Source organism: Archocentrus centrarchus, chromosome 7, assembly GCF_007364275.1.
Source record: "Archocentrus centrarchus isolate MPI-CPG fArcCen1 chromosome 7, fArcCen1, whole genome shotgun sequence".
Lineage (NCBI taxonomy): Eukaryota > Metazoa > Chordata > Actinopteri > Cichliformes > Cichlidae > Archocentrus > Archocentrus centrarchus.
The window spans coordinates 19,721,061-19,740,324 of record NC_044352.1 but is presented as its reverse complement, the minus strand read 5'-3'; the positions used below and the strand labels follow the sequence as shown (position 1 = coordinate 19,740,324).

The 19,264-nt window shown below is 42.9% G+C and overlaps 2 protein-coding genes across 2 annotated transcripts in view; one reads left to right on the top strand and one right to left on the bottom strand.

The window, feature by feature from the left end:
* LOC115782719 (low-density lipoprotein receptor-related protein 1-like) overlaps nucleotides 1–19,264 on the bottom strand; it is an 82,565-nt gene that overhangs the window by 23,239 nt on the left and 40,062 nt on the right. Inside the window, exons 11-41 of the mRNA XM_030733084.1 lie at nucleotides 18,911–19,147; nucleotides 18,600–18,780; nucleotides 18,024–18,246; nucleotides 17,734–17,923; nucleotides 17,525–17,647; nucleotides 17,097–17,237; nucleotides 16,634–16,759; nucleotides 15,996–16,112; nucleotides 15,765–15,845; nucleotides 15,502–15,669; nucleotides 14,201–14,383; nucleotides 13,616–13,813; nucleotides 13,247–13,492; nucleotides 12,772–12,969; nucleotides 11,343–11,547; nucleotides 11,015–11,179; nucleotides 10,530–10,774; nucleotides 8,698–8,829; nucleotides 7,625–7,852; nucleotides 7,252–7,426; nucleotides 6,855–6,949; nucleotides 6,610–6,759; nucleotides 6,374–6,514; nucleotides 6,111–6,239; nucleotides 5,894–6,025; nucleotides 5,683–5,817; nucleotides 5,434–5,563; nucleotides 5,194–5,320; nucleotides 4,333–4,484; nucleotides 4,106–4,230; nucleotides 3,506–3,880 (exon numbers count right to left, since the gene is read on the bottom strand). Of these exons, the coding sequence (XP_030588944.1) occupies nucleotides 3,506–3,880; nucleotides 4,106–4,230; nucleotides 4,333–4,484; nucleotides 5,194–5,320; nucleotides 5,434–5,563; nucleotides 5,683–5,817; nucleotides 5,894–6,025; nucleotides 6,111–6,239; nucleotides 6,374–6,514; nucleotides 6,610–6,759; nucleotides 6,855–6,949; nucleotides 7,252–7,426; nucleotides 7,625–7,852; nucleotides 8,698–8,829; nucleotides 10,530–10,774; nucleotides 11,015–11,179; nucleotides 11,343–11,547; nucleotides 12,772–12,969; nucleotides 13,247–13,492; nucleotides 13,616–13,813; nucleotides 14,201–14,383; nucleotides 15,502–15,669; nucleotides 15,765–15,845; nucleotides 15,996–16,112; nucleotides 16,634–16,759; nucleotides 17,097–17,237; nucleotides 17,525–17,647; nucleotides 17,734–17,923; nucleotides 18,024–18,246; nucleotides 18,600–18,780; nucleotides 18,911–19,147 (5,253 nt within the window). The remainder of the gene's footprint in view (nucleotides 1–3,505; nucleotides 3,881–4,105; nucleotides 4,231–4,332; nucleotides 4,485–5,193; nucleotides 5,321–5,433; nucleotides 5,564–5,682; nucleotides 5,818–5,893; nucleotides 6,026–6,110; nucleotides 6,240–6,373; nucleotides 6,515–6,609; nucleotides 6,760–6,854; nucleotides 6,950–7,251; nucleotides 7,427–7,624; nucleotides 7,853–8,697; nucleotides 8,830–10,529; nucleotides 10,775–11,014; nucleotides 11,180–11,342; nucleotides 11,548–12,771; nucleotides 12,970–13,246; nucleotides 13,493–13,615; nucleotides 13,814–14,200; nucleotides 14,384–15,501; nucleotides 15,670–15,764; nucleotides 15,846–15,995; nucleotides 16,113–16,633; nucleotides 16,760–17,096; nucleotides 17,238–17,524; nucleotides 17,648–17,733; nucleotides 17,924–18,023; nucleotides 18,247–18,599; nucleotides 18,781–18,910; nucleotides 19,148–19,264) is intronic.
* LOC115782721 (delta-type opioid receptor) lies at nucleotides 1,046–2,415 on the top strand. The gene has a single exon (XM_030733091.1). The coding sequence runs from the start codon at nucleotides 1,356–1,358 to the stop codon at nucleotides 2,397–2,399; it is 1,044 nt and encodes a 347-aa protein (XP_030588951.1). The 5' UTR covers nucleotides 1,046–1,355; the 3' UTR covers nucleotides 2,400–2,415.

Genomic DNA, 19,264 nt, shown 5'->3' with positions numbered 1-19,264 from the left:
ACTTCAGGGATAAAGGCCAGGGTAAAGACAAAGCAGCAGCTTCCCTCCAGCATCTATTTTTCCTCTTTTTTTTTGTGCTCTTGGTACCCACACAACATCATGGAAAAGAACACTGAACTGCAGCCTTGCAGGCTCCACGGTGTGCATCCATCTCTGCTTAGTTACACTAGCAACCACATTTATGACCACTTACAGCCAACAATAAAAAAAACCGGAATACTCTACGTAACCGTTTGCTCTCAGCTGAAAGCCTTTAATTGCCTTTTAATAGAAAAATGTCGAAGTGTCATAATCAGCAGTAATGCAGGGCAATTTTGAGGCTGAACACATTGTTAACAATCCTAAATTAATCTAAAAGAGCAGCTCAGGGCCAAATACAGTCACACAAACAAGTAAGAGTGATGGGTAAAGTCGGTTCAAGCCAGCGTTATGTAATAAGGAACATCAGGGTTCACCCTCCCATTGGCTAATTCAGCTCAGCCCCTGGTGACTGTGCAAACAACAGAGAAAACCTGACGGGAAGATTACTGCCAGTCTTTCTGACGATCATGACGGAGAACAATAGCCGTGCAAGTGACACCTGAGATGTATTAGTTACTATTTATTTTGATCACTACTCATCTTTTTTTCTTAATGGATTTAGCACTGTATTAATTGCAGAGCAACTCTTCTTCTGGTGGAGTCTACACGTTACAAGCCTCTGAAGAGCTCTCTCATGTGGACAATAAGTCTCCGGTTGAGAGGAATACTTAAGTCATGTAGCACTGACTGCCTTTAGAGAGGAATGCCAACTAGCGACTACTGGGATGGATTTGTCCACTGTTGCCTGGTTTCAAGAATCAATACAGCCATAGAGTCACTGCTTTAAAAGGACGTGCTTATGCAGCTAAGGAAATGCAAGTGTGTGAAGACTGCCCTTTAAGGTCATCCTTTAATGTTTTCTGGGAACAAAAAAAAAAAAAAAAAGCTGCATAACAGCACTGCATTTTTCTGGTCTATTTTCCCAGAAATTGGGAGTGCCATATCCAACCATCGTTAAGTAATTTACATTTCTTCAATCAGCTCAGAAACTGTAAGAGACACAAGTGTGAAAGACTTTGGAAGTGCCCAGATATAGTCAAGTCTGTTTCTTCTTGAGCAAACGAGGCAAACGGTTTTGTTTCTCTTTTCCTGGGATCTTATCTGTTTAACTAATTACTATCATCATGAAAGCGCTAACTGCCTCGATGGAGTCGGGGTTTTTTTGAGACGTGAACTGGAGCCAACAGCTGTATTACCCAGAGACTACATGAACAACCAGTTCTGCTGCTATTAGATATTAGATTAATTGCTTCGTAGACTTACGGTGGGGTTGTATGGAGAGTTTGGGGCAGCAGATCAACAGAAGCGACCTGGGCAAAATGAATGTTGCAGATGATGTTTTGTTTAAATGTTTAATTCCCATCCTGGATGGGCTGATTCTGTTGACTGGCCTCATAGGGCAAACTCTGATTATCACCATTCTCACTGGGAGGAGGAAGAGGAGGAAACAAAGTCAACCCCCGCATGGTACAGACATCCTGCTTCTGGCTCTGAGTGCTGCTGACCTGCTGCTGTTACTTTGCCTGCCCTTCCACACCTCTGCTATCGCCCTGGGCTTCTGGCCTTTTGGCAGGTTCTTGTGCAAAGCCATCAGCTTCTTGGGCGTGGCCTGCTCAGCTGCCTCCGTATTTACCATGGCAGCTTTGGCTGTGACTCGTTACCTTACAGTGGTACACCCCACCTGGGCCTTCCGTTTGAGAATGCACAGACGCATTAAATTGATAGTAGTTCTGCTCTGGGTCCCTGCCTCAGCTTTGGCAGCACCACAATTTGCTTTTCGCACAATCGCCGTGTCCAGTGTTGTACATTGCTTTGCCTTCCTGTCTGACTTCAGCCAGCTGGTCTACAGCATCGCCCTCTTCCTGTTCGGCTTTGCTCTTCCGCTAGGCATCATTATATCAATGTATGGAAAGATTTACTGTTTTCTTCGACATACACGGCAGTTGGGGAATGCCCCCCAGCTAGAACGCTACCAGAGACAAGTCACTCACACTTCAGCTCTACTGGTCCTCCTCTTCACCATCCTGTGGCTGCCCTCCTATGCCCTCATGTTCTCCTTAGTTGGAGGAAGTCTAAGAGGCTCACCTGGCTACAACACATTTGCCATCGTGGCCAGGCTGCTGGCATCCTCAGTGGCTGTGGTAAACCCCATACTGTACGGCTTCATGTCTCAGAAGTTTAGACGAGACCTACAAGAGCTTGGAAGAAGGCACTGGGCACGGTGCAGAAACTGTCTGATTAGTTGCACTTATGCAATCGGCAGAGACATGGTACGGCCTTTTGAGGATGACACAACCTCAGAGAGAGGCCAAAACTGACCCTTTTAGAAGGAGATCTGGAATTAAAAGTAGTTAATATTTCCAAAACAGACTGAATAATTACAGTCTGTTTTGGAAATACAGTTATAAGAAACGTTCACGGATGTTAAATACAATAAACTAAATTCCACGAGTAAAAGTTTTATTGCAGAATGTAAAAAGTGATTATTTTTGTGATGTTTTTCCACATTCATTTGTCATCCAGCAGTGACAGATTTTATTCCATCAGCATGTGATAACAGAACTCATCTTGGAGATTTTATTAACAATATGTTTTTAGAGTTAATCACTTGGACAACAGAGTGTTGCAAAACATTGACAGAATATCATAAAATCATGCTATGATTCTACTAAAAGTTAATATAGGATGGTTTTTGATTTGATGCCCAGTCTCATCTGGACAAATACAACCCTTTAACCTCAGTTGGATTAACTCTTTGCAAATGAATAAATTCTGTACTCGGCACATGATATAACTCATCATTCTTACAACTTGTTCAAATCCCTGTTCTCAATGAAACATCAGTAAAAACACAAACCCTCATGCACCTTCCTTGTTTTCCTGTCGTGCTCATCAAAATAATTCATGTTTTTGAATCTGGTTAGCTGTGAGCAGCTTTCGTCCAGGGCTTTTAAATGTGATGTTTCACTCTTGAATTATTTAGAGAGAGTGGGATTTAAAAAAGATGCTTCGGTGGTGAAACAAGCAAAAACCAGTGTGTGTGTGTGTGTGTGTGTGTGTGTGTGTGTGTGTGTGTGTGTGTGTGTGTGTGTGTGTGCAAGGGCCTATTCTTCAAGTAGCAGTAAGTGATGTCAATCTCTACTGGTTGAGATGCTGCAGCTGTGTGTTCATTACACTGGATCCTCCCGGGTGCTTGTGCAGTGAAATTGTATGATGATGTCTGCTGACGGCGTCAAGGGGACGGCATTCAATTATTAATGGAGAGAATCAAAATGGGAGTGCGGAGCAACGCAACTGAAATATTTGTAAACAGAGTGGGAGAAGCCTTAAGGGCAGTGATAATTAGTAAGGTTTTATGGATGCTTTTGATTTAGAAGAAGAAAAAAAAAAATAATTAAAATGCAGCTGATGTCTCCACACTTACTGTCCACCACAATCTTGCGGTCTGTGCCGTCATCATTGATCTGCTGGATGTTCCCAAAGTGAATGTCACTGAAGAAGATGCGATTGGCTCCCTTCCCTCCCCCGCCATGGTAGTCAAAGCTGAGAGCGATGACGTTCTTCATGTGGTCCGGATCCTCAAACGGCTTTATCGGCGCGTTGAGGTTCGTCTCATCAGACAGGTGAATGCTTTTCAGTATGGTACGCTCGGAGTACAGCAGGTAGCCATCATAGTCGCGGCAACTTTGGTTGTCTTCTGCCAGCATGCCGTGAGCACAGGCGCAGGTGCGCTCCCCATTGCCACGGTAAAGACACAGCTGCTCACAGCCGCCGTTGTTGTTTTTGCAGATGTTCGAGCCTGTGGAGAGTGTGACACAGTTTATTAGCATTGCTGTCACATAAACAATAAGCCTGGTTAACCACGGCGTTCATTTGATGCCTGCGAGGTGGCGATTAATTTGGGCGGTAAGGTTTTTGTCGCTGTGTGTGGCAACTGTCACCTTACGAGGACATTTTTGACAGTTAAAAGTGAATTTTTTTTGAGGTACAATTATATGTATGTGTGTGTTTTAGATGTTCCTACCTGTCTGTCTTGCTCTGTTGAAAACTTTGATATCTTTCAGCTGTACTCCAATGCCCGTCCTAAGCTGCACAGCATCTGTAGCATTGTCTTTGTTGCCTCTCTTAATGGAGCCATTAGCATGGGTCCTTAAAAAAAAGGAAAGAAAAAAAAAAGACAGGCAATGAAACAGTCAGTAAATGAACACTGTTACAGTATGAAATATTGTTTAAAACAATATAAAAACTGACCTATCACTCCAATAGATGTATTCCTCAAATACAGATACAGCAAACATGTCCATGTTGTTGTTAGCCAGAACCAGCTCCCTGTTTTTTCCAGTCTCCAGGTTGATGCGCTCAATCTTGTCTGTCCTGGCATCGCACCAATACAGCAGACCCTCCTGTGGAGAGAAAGCAGCAGCAAAAAAAAGTGTCGTGATTATCCAGGAAAGACCACATTTTCAAAATGTCAGTTAAATCAAACTCATAATAGGTTTGCTGACACCCAGTTTTAATGTCCCTTTTAGTGAATACCAAGTGATTTTAGGTGACAGATCTAAAGCTAAATTAACTAATTTTAAAATATTATTTCAATTTACATAAAAAAAAAGTTTATAATTGTAGCGAAACAAAGTTGCGTTCATATGTCACTAGGCACTGCTATCTCTACTTGGTTTGTATCCAGAAGGGAGCAATTATGGTAAAAATGAACAAACATTAATGAATCCCAGTTTTTTTTAGATGACTAAAAGCTAATAGCATTAAAAAAACAAAACAAAAATGTTACACACTGGATAAAACTTCATCAAAGATTTGAATCTTTTGTCCAAAATCTGAAAAAAGTTTTTGATGGATGAATGCATTACCGTCGGTTTCTTTTTTATCTCTGTTGTTTTCCTTTTGTTTTCTCAATATGTTAATTTTACATTTTTAATACTTTTTAAAATGAAAGAAAATCAATAAAGTATCAATTTAAAGATCAACTGACCTATTGTCCAGTCTCTGGATAGTCACAGTATTACTTATACTAGACATGGGAAACACCTTCTATTAACAAAGACAAGTGTGCTTAGGAAAGGTTTAAGTGCAGTCGGTTGTTGTTGTCCACACCTCATAATCGATGGAGATTCCATTTGGCCAGCTTATGCTCGCATTGACCATCACCAGCCTCTGGGAGCCATCCAACCGCGAGCGTTCAATACGAGGATACTGACCCCACTCTGTCCAGAACAAATACCTGAGCAAAAAGACACAGGGGATTATTAAAAACTGCAGTCAGAGGAACTACACTGTGAGTAACTTAAAGCAGCATTACTACAGCAAAATTCATCTGTTGGCTAGGAGCCTTACCCTTTCACTGGGTGGACAGTTATGGCTCTGGGTTTGTCCAGGCCCTGAGAAATGACTACATAGCGGAAGGAGCCGTTCAGCCTGGCCACCTCGATCACATCAAAGCCCTGGTCAGTCCAGTAAATATTTCCTGTAAAAGAACAAGTCTATAAATCAGTCTGCATCCTTTATCTGTGCATGTGCTGTAATAAAGTAAGCCTAAATTTCAGAGAAATTTTAATTTGGATCGCCATTTTGTGATGAGCCCACCTGCTATCCAGTCAACAGTGATGCCCTCCACCCTGCCAATACCGTTGGTTACCACATCTTCCCTCCACGTCTGATCCCTCTTAGCTCTGCTGATGGTGCTCAGGCCCATGTCCACCCAGTAGATTGTGTCATTCTCTGAAGACCAGATAGCAGCAGCTTTAACACTCAAGCTAGGTCATCTATTTATTGACATCCCTTAGAGTCCACTCACCAGCGTGGAAGTCGATGCCGACAGCCAGAGAGGTTCCAGAAACCGGCACCAGGGCATCAGATTTGTCTGCTGGGTCGAGAGGAATTCCTCTGATTCCCTCGTGAACAGAGTAAAGCAGGAAGGAGCCCATACCTGCTCAGAGACATTAAGTCACTGTTTTTTGCTCACAATGAAATTCTGTCGTTTTTCTGACTGTAGCTACAAAGCCGTGTCTTACCTTCACAGGACTGCTGGCCCGTCTTGAGGCTGTATCCAGCAGTGCACATGCAGGCCCTGGTTGTTGGAGAGGTGGGCAGACATAGCTGAGAGCAGTCACCATTGTTGTTACTGCACAGGTTGACCCCCGCTAAAGGAAAAACAGACCAGAGAAACAAAGTTAAACATTTTCTTTACTAGTATTTACATTAAATCCTGCAGCTTTTACCTACACTTCAGAACATTTAACTCAATTGAATTTCTCAAATGATTTTTTTTTGTTACCTTTTTGCACATCCTCATCATAGATCCTCATGTGCATCATCGGGGAGGTGTTGTTTCGCAAAATTTTCCAGTTTCCTCCATCCTTCTTGTCACATGTTCCTATCTGGTCAGTTCCCTGATCGGCCCACCACAGCTTGTCTCCTACAGGTTTGAGATAATTGATATCCTTAGAATATAAGCCAAAAAAAAAAAATTCAGAAAACAATGACGACAAACTTAAAGAGTATTACACTTACCCATAATAGCCAGTGCAGTAGCCTTGGTCAGTTTGCCTTTAACACCTTCAAGGATCTCGAGTTTAGATCCATCCAGCTGACAGCGGTTAATGGTGCTGTTTCCTGAGCTGATCCAGTACAGCTGCTCTTTTTCATAGTCAATAGAGAGACCTGAGAGCAAATAATAATGACATTGTTATACACAAAGTATATTGAATCTTTATTACTTTACAGGTATTTCCTGGAGTAGAGGTACATCTGCTCACCGACTGGTCCTTTTTGGTTGGTGAAAAGTGTGGTGCGGTTGCTGCCATCCATGTTAGCCATGCTTATATTGTCACCATCAGTCCAGTAAAGCTTCCTGTGGAGTGGTGTGAATATTATGAAATGTGGAAAGAGGCTAAAATCTACTTTCTGAAGCAGAGCAATGCTCTTCTAAAGACACAAAAAAGGTCAAAGATTAATAATAAACATGAACAGACTGAAAAAAAAAAAAGTAACTAAGAAGTAAACAAAGAAAGGAAAACCTTCCAATCTTTGTCTTCAAAGTCAAAAAAGACCTAAGTGTGCAATATTAGGAGATATGTAAAACAAAAAACAAATCGGAGACGTAACTCACATCTCAAACTGAATGCAGGCATATTTAGTGCAGAAAACACTCACCCAAGTAGAGGGTGTACCACTAGACAGTGGGGCTTGTCCAAGCCCTGGATGACGGCATTCTTGAAAGATCCATCCAGTCTGGCCACATTGATCTGCTTCTTATTGGCGTCATAGCTGGTCCAAAAGAGGTTCCTGGACACCCAGTCTACTGCCAGGCCGTGGGCATTAGGAAGGTCTGCCGAATTTCAGAAGTGACAGAAAAAAAGATTTGATGATTTCCAGAGCATGCAGCGTGTTATGAAATCTGTTTCCCCAAACCTCCTGTTTTACTTTACAACAGTTACATTATGAGCTTCATTTAAAAAAGAAAAAGAAGTAATTAAATCATGGAATGACAGATATTCCTAAGAGGTTTTTTTGGGTTTTTTTTTACCAGCAGACACCACAGTCTCCACTCCTGTGCCATTGATGAAAGCTCGCTTGATGGTCTGTGTTCGCACATCTGACCAGTAGATGCGATGCTCCACAGCATCATAATCCACTACTGTCACATTGTCTATATCCGGCACGGTGAAGGAGATTATGTAGTTATAGTAGGGGTTGTCGATGTCAACGCCTCGGATCTCGATCTGACGAGCGTATAGAAGGAACTTGCGGGACTCTGGAAAAGGAAAACAAACAGGCGATGAGAACGATTTTAGAACAGTGTAGCAGAAATGCTTTATCAGGTATAAACAACTTCTTTCAACTACATACATTGTGACTAAAGAAATAAGCAAGTTTAAGTTTGTACTTGGTATACTCAGGAGAGATTTGAGGTGGAGGTAACAGATGACTTCCCCTGAACTAAAATTGTGTATTATTTATCTATATTAGCATAAACAAAGACAGGTTTTAAGTACTGAATTTGAAAGTTTGGTCAAAAAGTCAGCTCAGAGTAAAATATAAGGGTTCCATTAAAGTTCCCATGTGAAGAAAGAACCAGGCGCACTAATCCAATTATTTTTACATCTACATGGCTGAGGCAGGGACCATTTCTGGAGAATGCTAAAATATGAGACAATGAGAATGAGAGCATGTGCACACATGCACAAAAATTCCCACAGCTACCCCTCGAAACCATCATGAAACCCACTCACAAAATCAAACTGCAATGGATGAAGACTTCCCTTCATCTTTTGTGACAATCTCTTATATGAAATTAAATGAAAATGAAAGTTGAGAAGGCAACGTGGAACAAACAGAGGCGATGTAATCAGATCTTGTCATAAAAGATGTCCTGTTCAGCGGCAGAGCTCACCGTAGCAGTCAAAACAATTGTAGAAAAGAAAAAAAAAAAAAAAGATTCCTGCAAACACAGAGCCTGGCTCTCGCTCCCCGATGAAGTGGATTATATATGAAAGCCCTGTCTGTATATTCTCCAACAGAGCAGTTTTTAAAAAGTAAGAGAAAAAGCATGTGGGTTCTGTGCGTTTGCGTGCTTCAAAGCAACGTCTCCGTCCTTACCTTTGCAGGTGCGCTTGTCGGGCTGCAGCTTCATGAGGTGAGGGCAGGCGCAGGAGAAGGTCTGGTTAAAGTTGATGAGACACAAGTGGGAGCACAGGGGTTTACCATTAGTACTGGCACATGGATTGGGGGCTGAAAGGAAGGAAAGAAAAACGTTATTTAGGATATTTCAAGAGAGCACGAGAGACACAAAAATGCAGATGAAATATGTTTTTGTGAGAAATGCAGGGAAGCGGGAAGCTCACAATATGCTTTGGAGATTACAGCAAATATAAAAACTCTTTGTGTCAGAGGAATAAAATAACCTTTTACTTTTAAGAGTGTGACAGACCTCTCCGTTTACTGGCCTTTTGGGAATTTTAAAGAAAAGAAAAAGGTCTCTGTGCCTTAAGGAGTTCATAGACTGTGAGATTATAACAATCTTATAAATTCATTCCAAAGTAGGTAGGACACGAAGTTTGATGCATGCAGACTGTACAGTATAACAGTGGGGTTGTGGGCTACAATGCACAGCTACAGTTCCTCCACTATTTGGTTCTGTGCTACTTCCTCTTGACAGGATCATGATAACAGCTGGAAAACTCATTGCACAAACGAGACTTCTTCTGCTACAACTCAGCTACACATTCTTCTGTGTTGGAATCCCAAACATTTTGTTTTCCGCATTTAACTTCCATCTACTCCCTTTGGCTTACTTTTTGTTTTGTTTAGGTTTTGTTTTTTTGTTGTCCCCAAGTGCAATATAGAGTTGGTCAGCTTGTCATTTCATCCTGCATTCACATTAGTTGTTTTGCTGACAGCAACACTCACACTGTGAGGTAGTCATCCTAAATTTCTGTCAGAATTTTGGCCCAGGCTATCATTAGTCAGGAGACCATTAAAAACTGTAAACTCTGCGCTTGTAGGAGCAACGGCATGAAGCAATATCACCACAGTTATTTCACACTGATCATTATTTATCGAGGACAGCCTCAACAGGCGCACTGTGAATTAGGAGGTAATTGGAAGGTTGATGGTTCTATCCCTGCTCCTCTAATCTGGAAATCAAAGTGTCCTTGAGCAACATACTGAACTCCCCAAGAGCTGTATGTATCAAACCATAGTAGTATAGAAATGGGTAAAGGTGGTAAACAGTGTAAAGTGCTTTACCATCTCCATTTACTTTGTCTCCCAGATCTGTCAACCCAGCTTGTTGCCTCATCACTGTCATAGTTATTGGCTGCAACTGTCAATCAACAGTTCTCTGAGAGCTTCTCTTTTCCTGTCACCAATTACAGACCTAGTGCCTCTCTACTGTACACACACACACACACACAGACACACACACACACACACACACACACACCCTTGGGATCCCATAACCACTGGCTACTAAACAAGGTGGCAGTTTGACATGACAGAATGCTTGAAAACAGTTCTCACAACCCTTTTGCAATCTTGTCAATCATGTGTGTCTGTGAGATCAGATCAACATATGACATTTAAGTTGCAGGAGGAGAGCTTTATTGCCTACCCAGGCCATGGGAAATGCCAAACAGTAAGGTGACTTTTTGATCAACAAGGCAGCAGCAGGAGGTGTCCAAATTGCTCCCAGTGTGAGGAGACAACAAGTCTCGCAGCTCTAAAAGGTCAGCTGTCTTTGGGGAATAGGAGCCATGAATAACACGGTGAGCAACAAACTGTGAGCTCGCCACCACTCTCCTTTGTGTTATACCCCAAAACATTTAGCCATGCTGACAAGCGGGGGTAAATGTGTGACATGGCCGCGCTCTCTCTGAGAGCATGTGTTTCTCTATGAATGTCTATGCATTTTTATCTGGTGTGCTACATACCCTGGGGTTGTCTTGATGGGTGATAGACTTGCAAGTCAAAGGGTTGCGTGTTGGTGCGCTGGACCACAGTGACGTTGTGTCCTGTCCATTTATTGGCTTTGGCCAGAGTGTTAGTCCTCCAGTCAGTCCAGTAGACCTCGCCTCCATACATGGTGACAGCAAAAGGGTGGGACAAATACTCATGACCCCGCAACACTTCAATCAGCCCCGAGCCATCGTACATTGCTGAGTAGATAGCATCCGACCTTGAGAAACAGCAGAGATGTATAGTGTGTGAGAGCGGTAACATATCAGGTTAAGTCTGTTCTCGTTACTGTTTTATCTGGTCTTTATATGTAGTTTTATATAAGCAAAGAGCAAAAAAAAAAAAAAATGGTATAACAGCCAAAAATGAAGAAAACTGAGCGAGTAGGTGATGGAATAAGCAAGTGGGTAGATGCAGTGCAATGTGAGCTGTATATTTAGAATCTAGTGGCAGATGCTACCTGGCATCAATCCAGACAATGCGTCTTTCCATGTAGTCCACAGTGAGCCCGTTGGGCCACCCACCACTGCCGGTCTCCCTGTGGATGGTACGTCTGCCTTCGCCACTCATAGATGCTGCCTCAATTCTGGGCAGACTTGCATCCCAGTCTGTCCAAAACAGGATACTGCCAACAGAAAATTATCGATGTAAGGAAGGATTTCGCAGATGTGTACGACATCACTGAAGGAAAACTAGTTAATAGAAAACACAGTAGGATGAATATACCCATCAAATATCCGTCCAAGTTTTTTAAGTTGATTAGGAATCCATCCATATATGTTTCTTACCCATCTCGAGGGTCTAGGGCAATGGCCCGGGGATGCTCAACTTCCCCAGCTAACAGGGTGGTTCTCATGGTCCCGTCCAGTTTGGCCACCTCAATCTGGTCCAAATTGCTCTCCACCCAGTAGATGTTTCCTGCTATCCAGTCCACAGCTAGGCCCTCTGGAGTAGCCAGCCCATACTGGATCACCACCTCGAAACTGGTCAGGGCTGACCGGAAGACGAAAATGCACACAGAAAGATACATAAGATACATATGGAAACTGAGAAGCTAGCTGGAAAAGTGACCATTTTATAGCATGTGGGGTTTTATTGTCAGTAGCGTTTTAAGGAGAAGTTTGTGTTACTTTGACTAAAGGAGAGAAAATCTCGAGACAGCACATTCATCGCAAAAAAGAAAACAAATATGCTGAAATTTTTTAAGGAATTTACTCTCATGGAATCCATCTCCAAATGGCAAGCAGAGCTACTCTGACTGTAACTTTATATAACACCATCGCCCTAACCCTACCACCCCACTTCTAAGAAGACAGGGAGACACACAAGACCTCCCTCTGTTTTTGTTATTTCCTTACAAACAATTGGCTTTGGTGAGAACTAAGTGGAAAACCACAGCCTATGATCAATCTTTGGCTCAGAGTGAATGCACAAGTTTCTTCAAAATGCCTTCCAGTAGTAATTAGAGAGAAAGATATGTCTTTGCAGTTTGCTTAAAGAAATGGTGGCGTGATAGTGGGCTTTCTGTGTCTATGTGTGGGCCAGGGTTCCTTTATTAAGGCACTGGTACCACCCAGTTTATGCTACTTTGGAGCTGCTGAAATGACCTACTTAACAAGCAGCAGGGGCTGATCTATGAGCTGGTCACAATGTTCCTGCTCAGGAACCTTGTTTTAATGTTAAACTTGGAGGGCTGGGAACTGGAACAGCAGTGTGTTGTGCCTCCTACGCTACATCAGTGTTTTGGCTGCAGTCAGGCACAGCAAGTACTGAGACAAATAGGAAGAGACAAAGCCTTCCGTGTGCCCCCTTAGTGCTGTGCTGGGAACACAACTTGATTGGCAAGCAGACCTGGATTTTTGGAGCAGGAAAGGCTGACCATGACCTGAGGGATTTATTCAGGGTCACAGACCACCACTGCTGACCACAGCCTCTTTTTAAAAACATTTGGCTCTGAGAAATTAGAGCATATTTGCTCAGTGGACGTTCATTTCTAAGAAATGCTCAGTCAAAAGCGTGATTTGCTTATGTAATCACCACCTTGCAAGATTTTTGTTTTACTTTAACAAAAAGATGAAAAGTTATATATAAATTGGACTGTTCAAAGTGTCTGTTCATTCCACCGCCCCACCTACTTAAAAAAAAACAAAACAACAACCCCCCCCCCCCCCCCCCCCCCAAAAAGAAAAACCAAAACAAAACCCCAAGCTGTCTCACCTCCATTGTCAGACAGTTTCCCACGATAGATCTTGTCCTCCACAACATCAGTCCAGTACAGGGTGCTCTGGTTGAGATGGAAGTCCAAAGCAATGGTGTTCCTAAGGCCTGGTACAAGCACGCTGAACTCTCCCTTGTGAAGGTCAATCCTTCTGATCTCATGGCGATTGGAGAAGATGATGAAAGGCTTGAAGGGATCTGAAGAAGAAAAGAAATACCATTCAGGAAAGTGTCCTAATACATTAAACTGAAACCCAAATTCACTAAAACCCCATGCTTGTCATGGATCAAATCCTGCCACAGCTGTCTACAATTCACCCATCTGCTCCATCTAAGAAAACTGGCAATATTATTAATGCAATAAATCCTGTATTACTGTAAAGCAGAATCAGTATTGCACATTTTCAGCACAAAAGTCAAACTGAAAAATGTCTTTGTGACAAAAGTTCCTGTTATGTTTTTTTTTTTTTTTTACCAGTGCTTTTGCAGCTCTCCATGTCAGCCTCCAGCTCCCAGCCCTCGTAGCAGGAGCACTTGACGCTGGCTTTCTCTTGTTCACACTTCTGGCTACATTTGAGATGTTTGGCGCAAAAGCTCTGGATCTGGCAGGTCTTGTTGTCAGCTCCCAGCTCCATGCCCAAGGGACAAGAACACATGAAGCCTTCCCCAGGAATAATGCTGCAGTTGTGACTACAACCCCCATTGTCCACCGAACACAAGTCTGCAGGCCAGGAACACAATGAAAGGGTTGGAGTTTATCTGAGATGGTGTTTTGAATGTCAATTTGTAAGTAAAATCTCAACATAATACTGAGTTGAAAGTTTTTCAAGAATATTTTTTTTACCGCACAGTTTCTCATCAGAACCATCTGGACAATCGTCTTTGCCGTCACACAGCTTCTCGGGTGGCAGACAGATGGAGTCGTTTGTAGCGCACACGTGGTGAGACAACTTGCACACCACTGCCTCGCAGTTGTCCTCATCCGAGTTGTCCTCACAGTCACTGTCACCGTCGCACACCCAGGCTTTGCTGATGCAGCGAGCTGAAAAGAACACAGCTCAACATTAAGTCTGTCCACCATTCAAAAATGCACTTTATCTTTGTACATGCCTGGTGGGGCTCTTGGTTATGTTCACACTGATTGGTTTAAACAGTTTATGGTTTAGTCACACCAGCATTTATAGTGACATTTTTGGAGACCCTCCAAAAAAAGTAGTGCTTTCCAAGCTAAGAAAACTTGTACCTTCCAACTTTTACATAACCCTGCTCACTAAATAAGAAACCAATGGCAACAGTCAAACATTATCCACAAGGGTAAGTAAATCATGATGAGTAATATTTTCCACTTTCTCTTCCTGGTGTGACAAAGCATTTAATTGCTTTCTTGTGGTAAAAAAAAACAAAAAAACATTGCATCTTTAATCCTTACCAGAGTCCCTGCAGCTGAATTTGACTGTGGGGTCACAAGTGTGGGTGACGCCCTCACAGTTGTTCTCATCACTCAGGTCCATGCAGTCTGTGTCACCATCGCAACGCCAGCGCATGGGAATGCACAGGCCGTCCATCCGACACTGGAACTCATCTACATGGCAGCCACCTGGAGGCCGGGTTGCTAAAGAGACAGCAGCAAAACAAAGTGTCATAGCCAGCAAAAATGATGACGGGTGCAGAGAAGCAATCAAACACCAACCACTGAAATCACAGCGAGCAGTTACAGAGGCCACATGAACAGATGTTCAAAAAAATGTGATGAGAAAGAATAGGCCATTACAATCATTAATTATTGTGTAGGTAAGCTGGGACACTGGGGTGACAACTTGACTCTGAGCCAACCCAAATAACAGTAAGACACGCAGCTCGCTGACTGGGGTCACAGGCAGATTAAATGTACCGCTGCGGAAATGGCACAGTGGCATCTCACGGCAAAGGTCAGCGCTTGGCACAGCTGAAACAAGAAATGAAACGGGGGATCCTCTCTACAATATACAATACGGGAAAGTGGTAAAACTGTTTTATTTTATTTCAGTTCATAAAACGTCCAGATGGCAGCCAAGAGAACCCACAAACACACACAGCCAGGCACACACAACAGAGCACAAATTGCTCATTAGACCAGCAGGTCACGCTGGGCCCAGCTTTTGCATGCTGTGACTTAACAGCATTTCAGGATGGATCAAACAGTACATACAACATCAGACACTCCTAGTTCACAGGAGTGTATGTTTCGAGGCAGACCAACTGCTGAAGAAAAAGGTGCAACACTGCGACGTGACGTCATCTCGGATAAACTGAAACTTTAAAAGCGGCGCTCCATGACAAAAACTACAAACATGTAAATTCATATCGCTACAACAGAGTCAAAACATCTGGGCCATTCGCCCGACACCATGAAAGAGTTTAATTGTTATCTAACCACAAAACACAATCTCATCCTGAACAGAGGAACATAAGTGGATAAGTGGAAGCTATGGGGCATGTAGGGGCATGTAGGGTAGAGGAAGTGGGTTAGGGAGAAGTGAAATACTGTCTTTGTGACATTGTGACAACCTCTTTACAACTGCAAATAGCAACCTGTAAACATAATGATATGACAACTATGATAAATGACCATGGGAACCTGACTTAGGTACAGGACAAACACAATTTTCATCTACAAACACTTGGGGCGAAGAGACAGTAACATAACAGAAGCAATTTAGAGCAGTGCTATTTTAGTTTGAGCTAAATTACCTTGGTTGGTACAGTTGGCATGTGTCTCATCACTGTAGTCTCCACAGTCATTGTCGCCGTCGCAGGTCCAGTATTCTGGGATGCAGCGGCCACTGTTACATTTGAACTGGACACTGGAACAAGAATGGCTGCAGCCTGCTTCGTCGCTGCTGTCCCCGCAGTCGTTGTCTGTACGTCATCACACACAAGATTTTTATGGTCACGTCTTGGATTGAATTTCAAAATACAGCTTTTCAGAACGGGAAGGGGGAGATGATACTCACCATTGTCACAACGCCAGTTGATATTGATGCAGCGGCCATTGGCGCAGGTGAACTGGGTTAGAGGGAAACAGGTTGGATACGCTGTGGAAAGAGGGCAAGAAAGGAGTGCATTAAAAAAAATAAATAAATAAAAAAATAAAAAATAAAAAAAAAAAATATATATATATATATATATATATATGCGCAATATTCAAGCAATGGCAACAATAAGAAAGTCCAGTAATGACTCACCACAGGAGTCTGGTTCATCTGAGCGATCTCCACAGTCATCATCAAGATCGCATGTCCAGGAGATGGGGATGCAGCGCCCACTGGCACAGGGGTATTGGTTGGGGGGGCATGTGCGAGCTGGAAGGGAAATGTGTTACAAACAACATGCTGTATACATTTTTCTCTCCATACAGTATATACTCTCCCCTCCACTGTTATGCACCTAAAACTTTTTAAATTGTCTCAAAAAGTACTTAAAATCATCAATTTATTTGACACACACCGCTTTCAGACAGCTCTTAAAAAAGCAACGAACACACAAACATGAGAAATGCTGCCTTGTTTCAGTATTATTTTCGATGCTAAAGCTCTATATATTCTCCTGAAGTCTTTGTGCATTTTTCCAGGCATCGGCTGCATTAACTAAATGAAAGCTAACACATCACATTAGTTGAACGTTTTCTGCTTTACTTTTACATGATTCCTTCAGCTAATACAATTGTAAAGCAGAATCATCCTCTGGCAGCTGTATTATTCTTCAACTTTTTTAAAACTTTCTAATATTACCTAATTTTTGGATGTGAACAGTTATACGTTTTCAAATTTAATCGCCATCTCTGCGTGCTCTCTGAACTGCATGCAACTCAGTTTATATATACCAGAGCAGGTGGTGTTGGATTCATCCTCATCATTTCCGCAGTCATTGTCACCATCACACAGCCATCGCAGGGGGATACAGCGGTTGTTTTGGCACTTGAACCGCTCAGCTGAGCAGGTGTGCTGATCTGGGGAAGAAATAGAAAAGAACAGATCAGTTACTAGAGCTGTTTTTGATAAACTCTTTGGTCTGCTAATCAGTCCTCCAAGCCTTTACATTAGTGACTTTAAATGAAGTAAATGAAGAACATCCAAGACAAACATGACTCTTTGCTTCTTGGTATCGACTCATGAGGACAAAGTTAGTCACTGAAACTGCAGCCACGTAAACGGTGCGTGGAAGGAGACAAAATCTTGGAAACTTTAGTTTGCACTCTGTCAGGTCGCGTTAGCTAAGACCCTTAAACACCATTTTGTTTAGCTGTGTGTTGCTCTGTAACCATGACAGTGAGGCGGCACACTTACAGCAGAGCTCAGAGGCCTCATCGCTGTTGTCCAGACAATCGTTGTCCCCATCACACTTCCAGCGTTCTTGGATGCAGCGGTTGTTCTTGCAGGCAAACTCCCCAGGCTGGCACTGGGGCGGGGGCACGTAGGAGGGGTTGGCTAGAGTGGAGATCAGGGGTAGGAGCAGGAACAGATAGGCCATTGAGACAAGAGGCGAGCATCTGAACAAAAGCGTTTTAGTGCCCGAGTCAGCTTTTGTTAGTCAGCTCTTAAAGTTACAAAAACATTGATGGAGGTTCCTCAGAATTTCTCCGCAGATTTGGACATGTTAGCATTTAATATAACAAACTGAAAGTACAGTGTGGCTTTTTTTTTTTTTTTAAACTCATCACCTGTCCTTACTGATCTTTGGTGAAACTTTTTCTACTGGTAAAGCAGCTAGGTACCTCTGCAGGTGACATTGTCACCATCAAGGATCTGATCATCAGCGCAGCCGCAGGATCTACCGTTAGGAATGGCGAGGCACAGACTGCTACAGCCACCATTGTTAACTCGACACGCATTGGTTCCTACACAAACATAAACCAGGAAGAGAGGCAAAACTGTTGTATCATACTTCTAGTAATGGGAAAAATGAATGAGTAGAAGGGCATACCTTGCTGCTGGTGTGCATCATACACTCTGATCTCAAATATGGGTGGTCTCTCATTGCGGAGTAAAGTGACTGTCTTAGTGACTTGGTCCAGTTTGTAGATGCTGCCACCGCGGTACTCGTTCCAAAACAGAAACTGTTTGTAGTGGCATAAGCCAAAAGCATGGTTAAGCTCCTGCCCCTCATACACCACCTGTTAAATCAGGAAACAGAGAGGAATGGCATCTCAAATTGTGGTAGGACAAAATTGCAATCAAACAACAAACATGGCAAAGTCTCTGAACATCACCAACCTTTCGCTCTGTGGTGTTTAGGTAAACCAGCTCAATGCGGTCATAGTAAGCATCCACCCAGTATAGGATTCCCTGGGGAATGTCCAGACTCAGCCCGTTGGGCCACAGAACTGTTTTGCTAGTGAGGAACACTTGGTGATGTGAACCATCCATCCAAGCTTTCTTGATCTTCCCTCTGTTGCTTTCTGAGGGATCCTCCTCCCAGTCAGTCCAGTACATCCATCTGGGAGAGAAGAAGAGGTATTACAACATTCAAAAGCTAAGACATCTCTGAAGCTGAACTGGAGAACTTCAGCCCTCCTAAATATAGCCTTAGGCTGTGATGCTCTGTGATGAAACATCCCACAGCAAAACAAGAGGGAGTATTCAAAAAAAAAATCTCTTTAAAACTTGCCAGCTCCCACACACATAAATGTGACCAGCAAGTTAAACAAAAATCTACAGTGCAAGCAGCCTACACAGCTGCAAGTCACTCAAATCATACTCTCTCTCAACTGAATGCTGCTGCATCCAAACATTTATGAGGAAAAGAATATTCATTAAATTAACAAAACCCTCCCCAGTCGAGAGTCTCACCCATGCTGGGGGTCCACAACAATAGCTCTGGGGTGGCTCATCTTTCCTTCAATGAGAGTCTTGCGGGTCTGTGAAGCCTTCTCCAGCCTGGCAACACTGATAGTCTTCATAGGCCCATCATCTGTCCAGTAGAGATTATTTCCCATCCAGTCTACTGCTAGCCCCTCTACAGTGTGGATACCTGAAATAAGCAAAAGTAGCCAGTGTGAAAAGGAGCTACCGGCTGGTCAATCTGGCAGGATAAAGAGAGTTTGATCTGGAACAACCTGACTGAATGATTTTAAGCCCTAAATTCTTTTTAGTAGCCTTACCATCCTTTAGTATGATGTCTCTATCTGTGCCATCTATCTTCTGCCGACCAATGATGTAACTGGTGGCATCAGCAAAGTATATGAATTCACTGGCGGCATGGAAATCCAAAGCTCGGGGGTTCATTAGGTTCTCAATTGGAATCATGTACTCATCGGGCACTTTAGCATTCATGTCCATGCCCCTGATGACTCCAGGACGACCCTTGCCGTACACCAAGAACAACTCGTGGTCTGGTTCTGCAGAGAAACATTGGAGATGAATAATCATTCTGTCATGGATTTCAACCACTACTGCTTCACTGCCATCATCAAGCATCAATGCCACAACAAATGAGAAGGTGTTCATCTTTGTCA

What these genes read in the sequence shown, in the direction of transcription:
- LOC115782721 (XM_030733091.1), top strand. Translation starts at nt 1,356, where the DNA reads ATGGAGAGTTTGGGGCAGCAGATCAACAGAAGCGACCTGGGCAAAATG.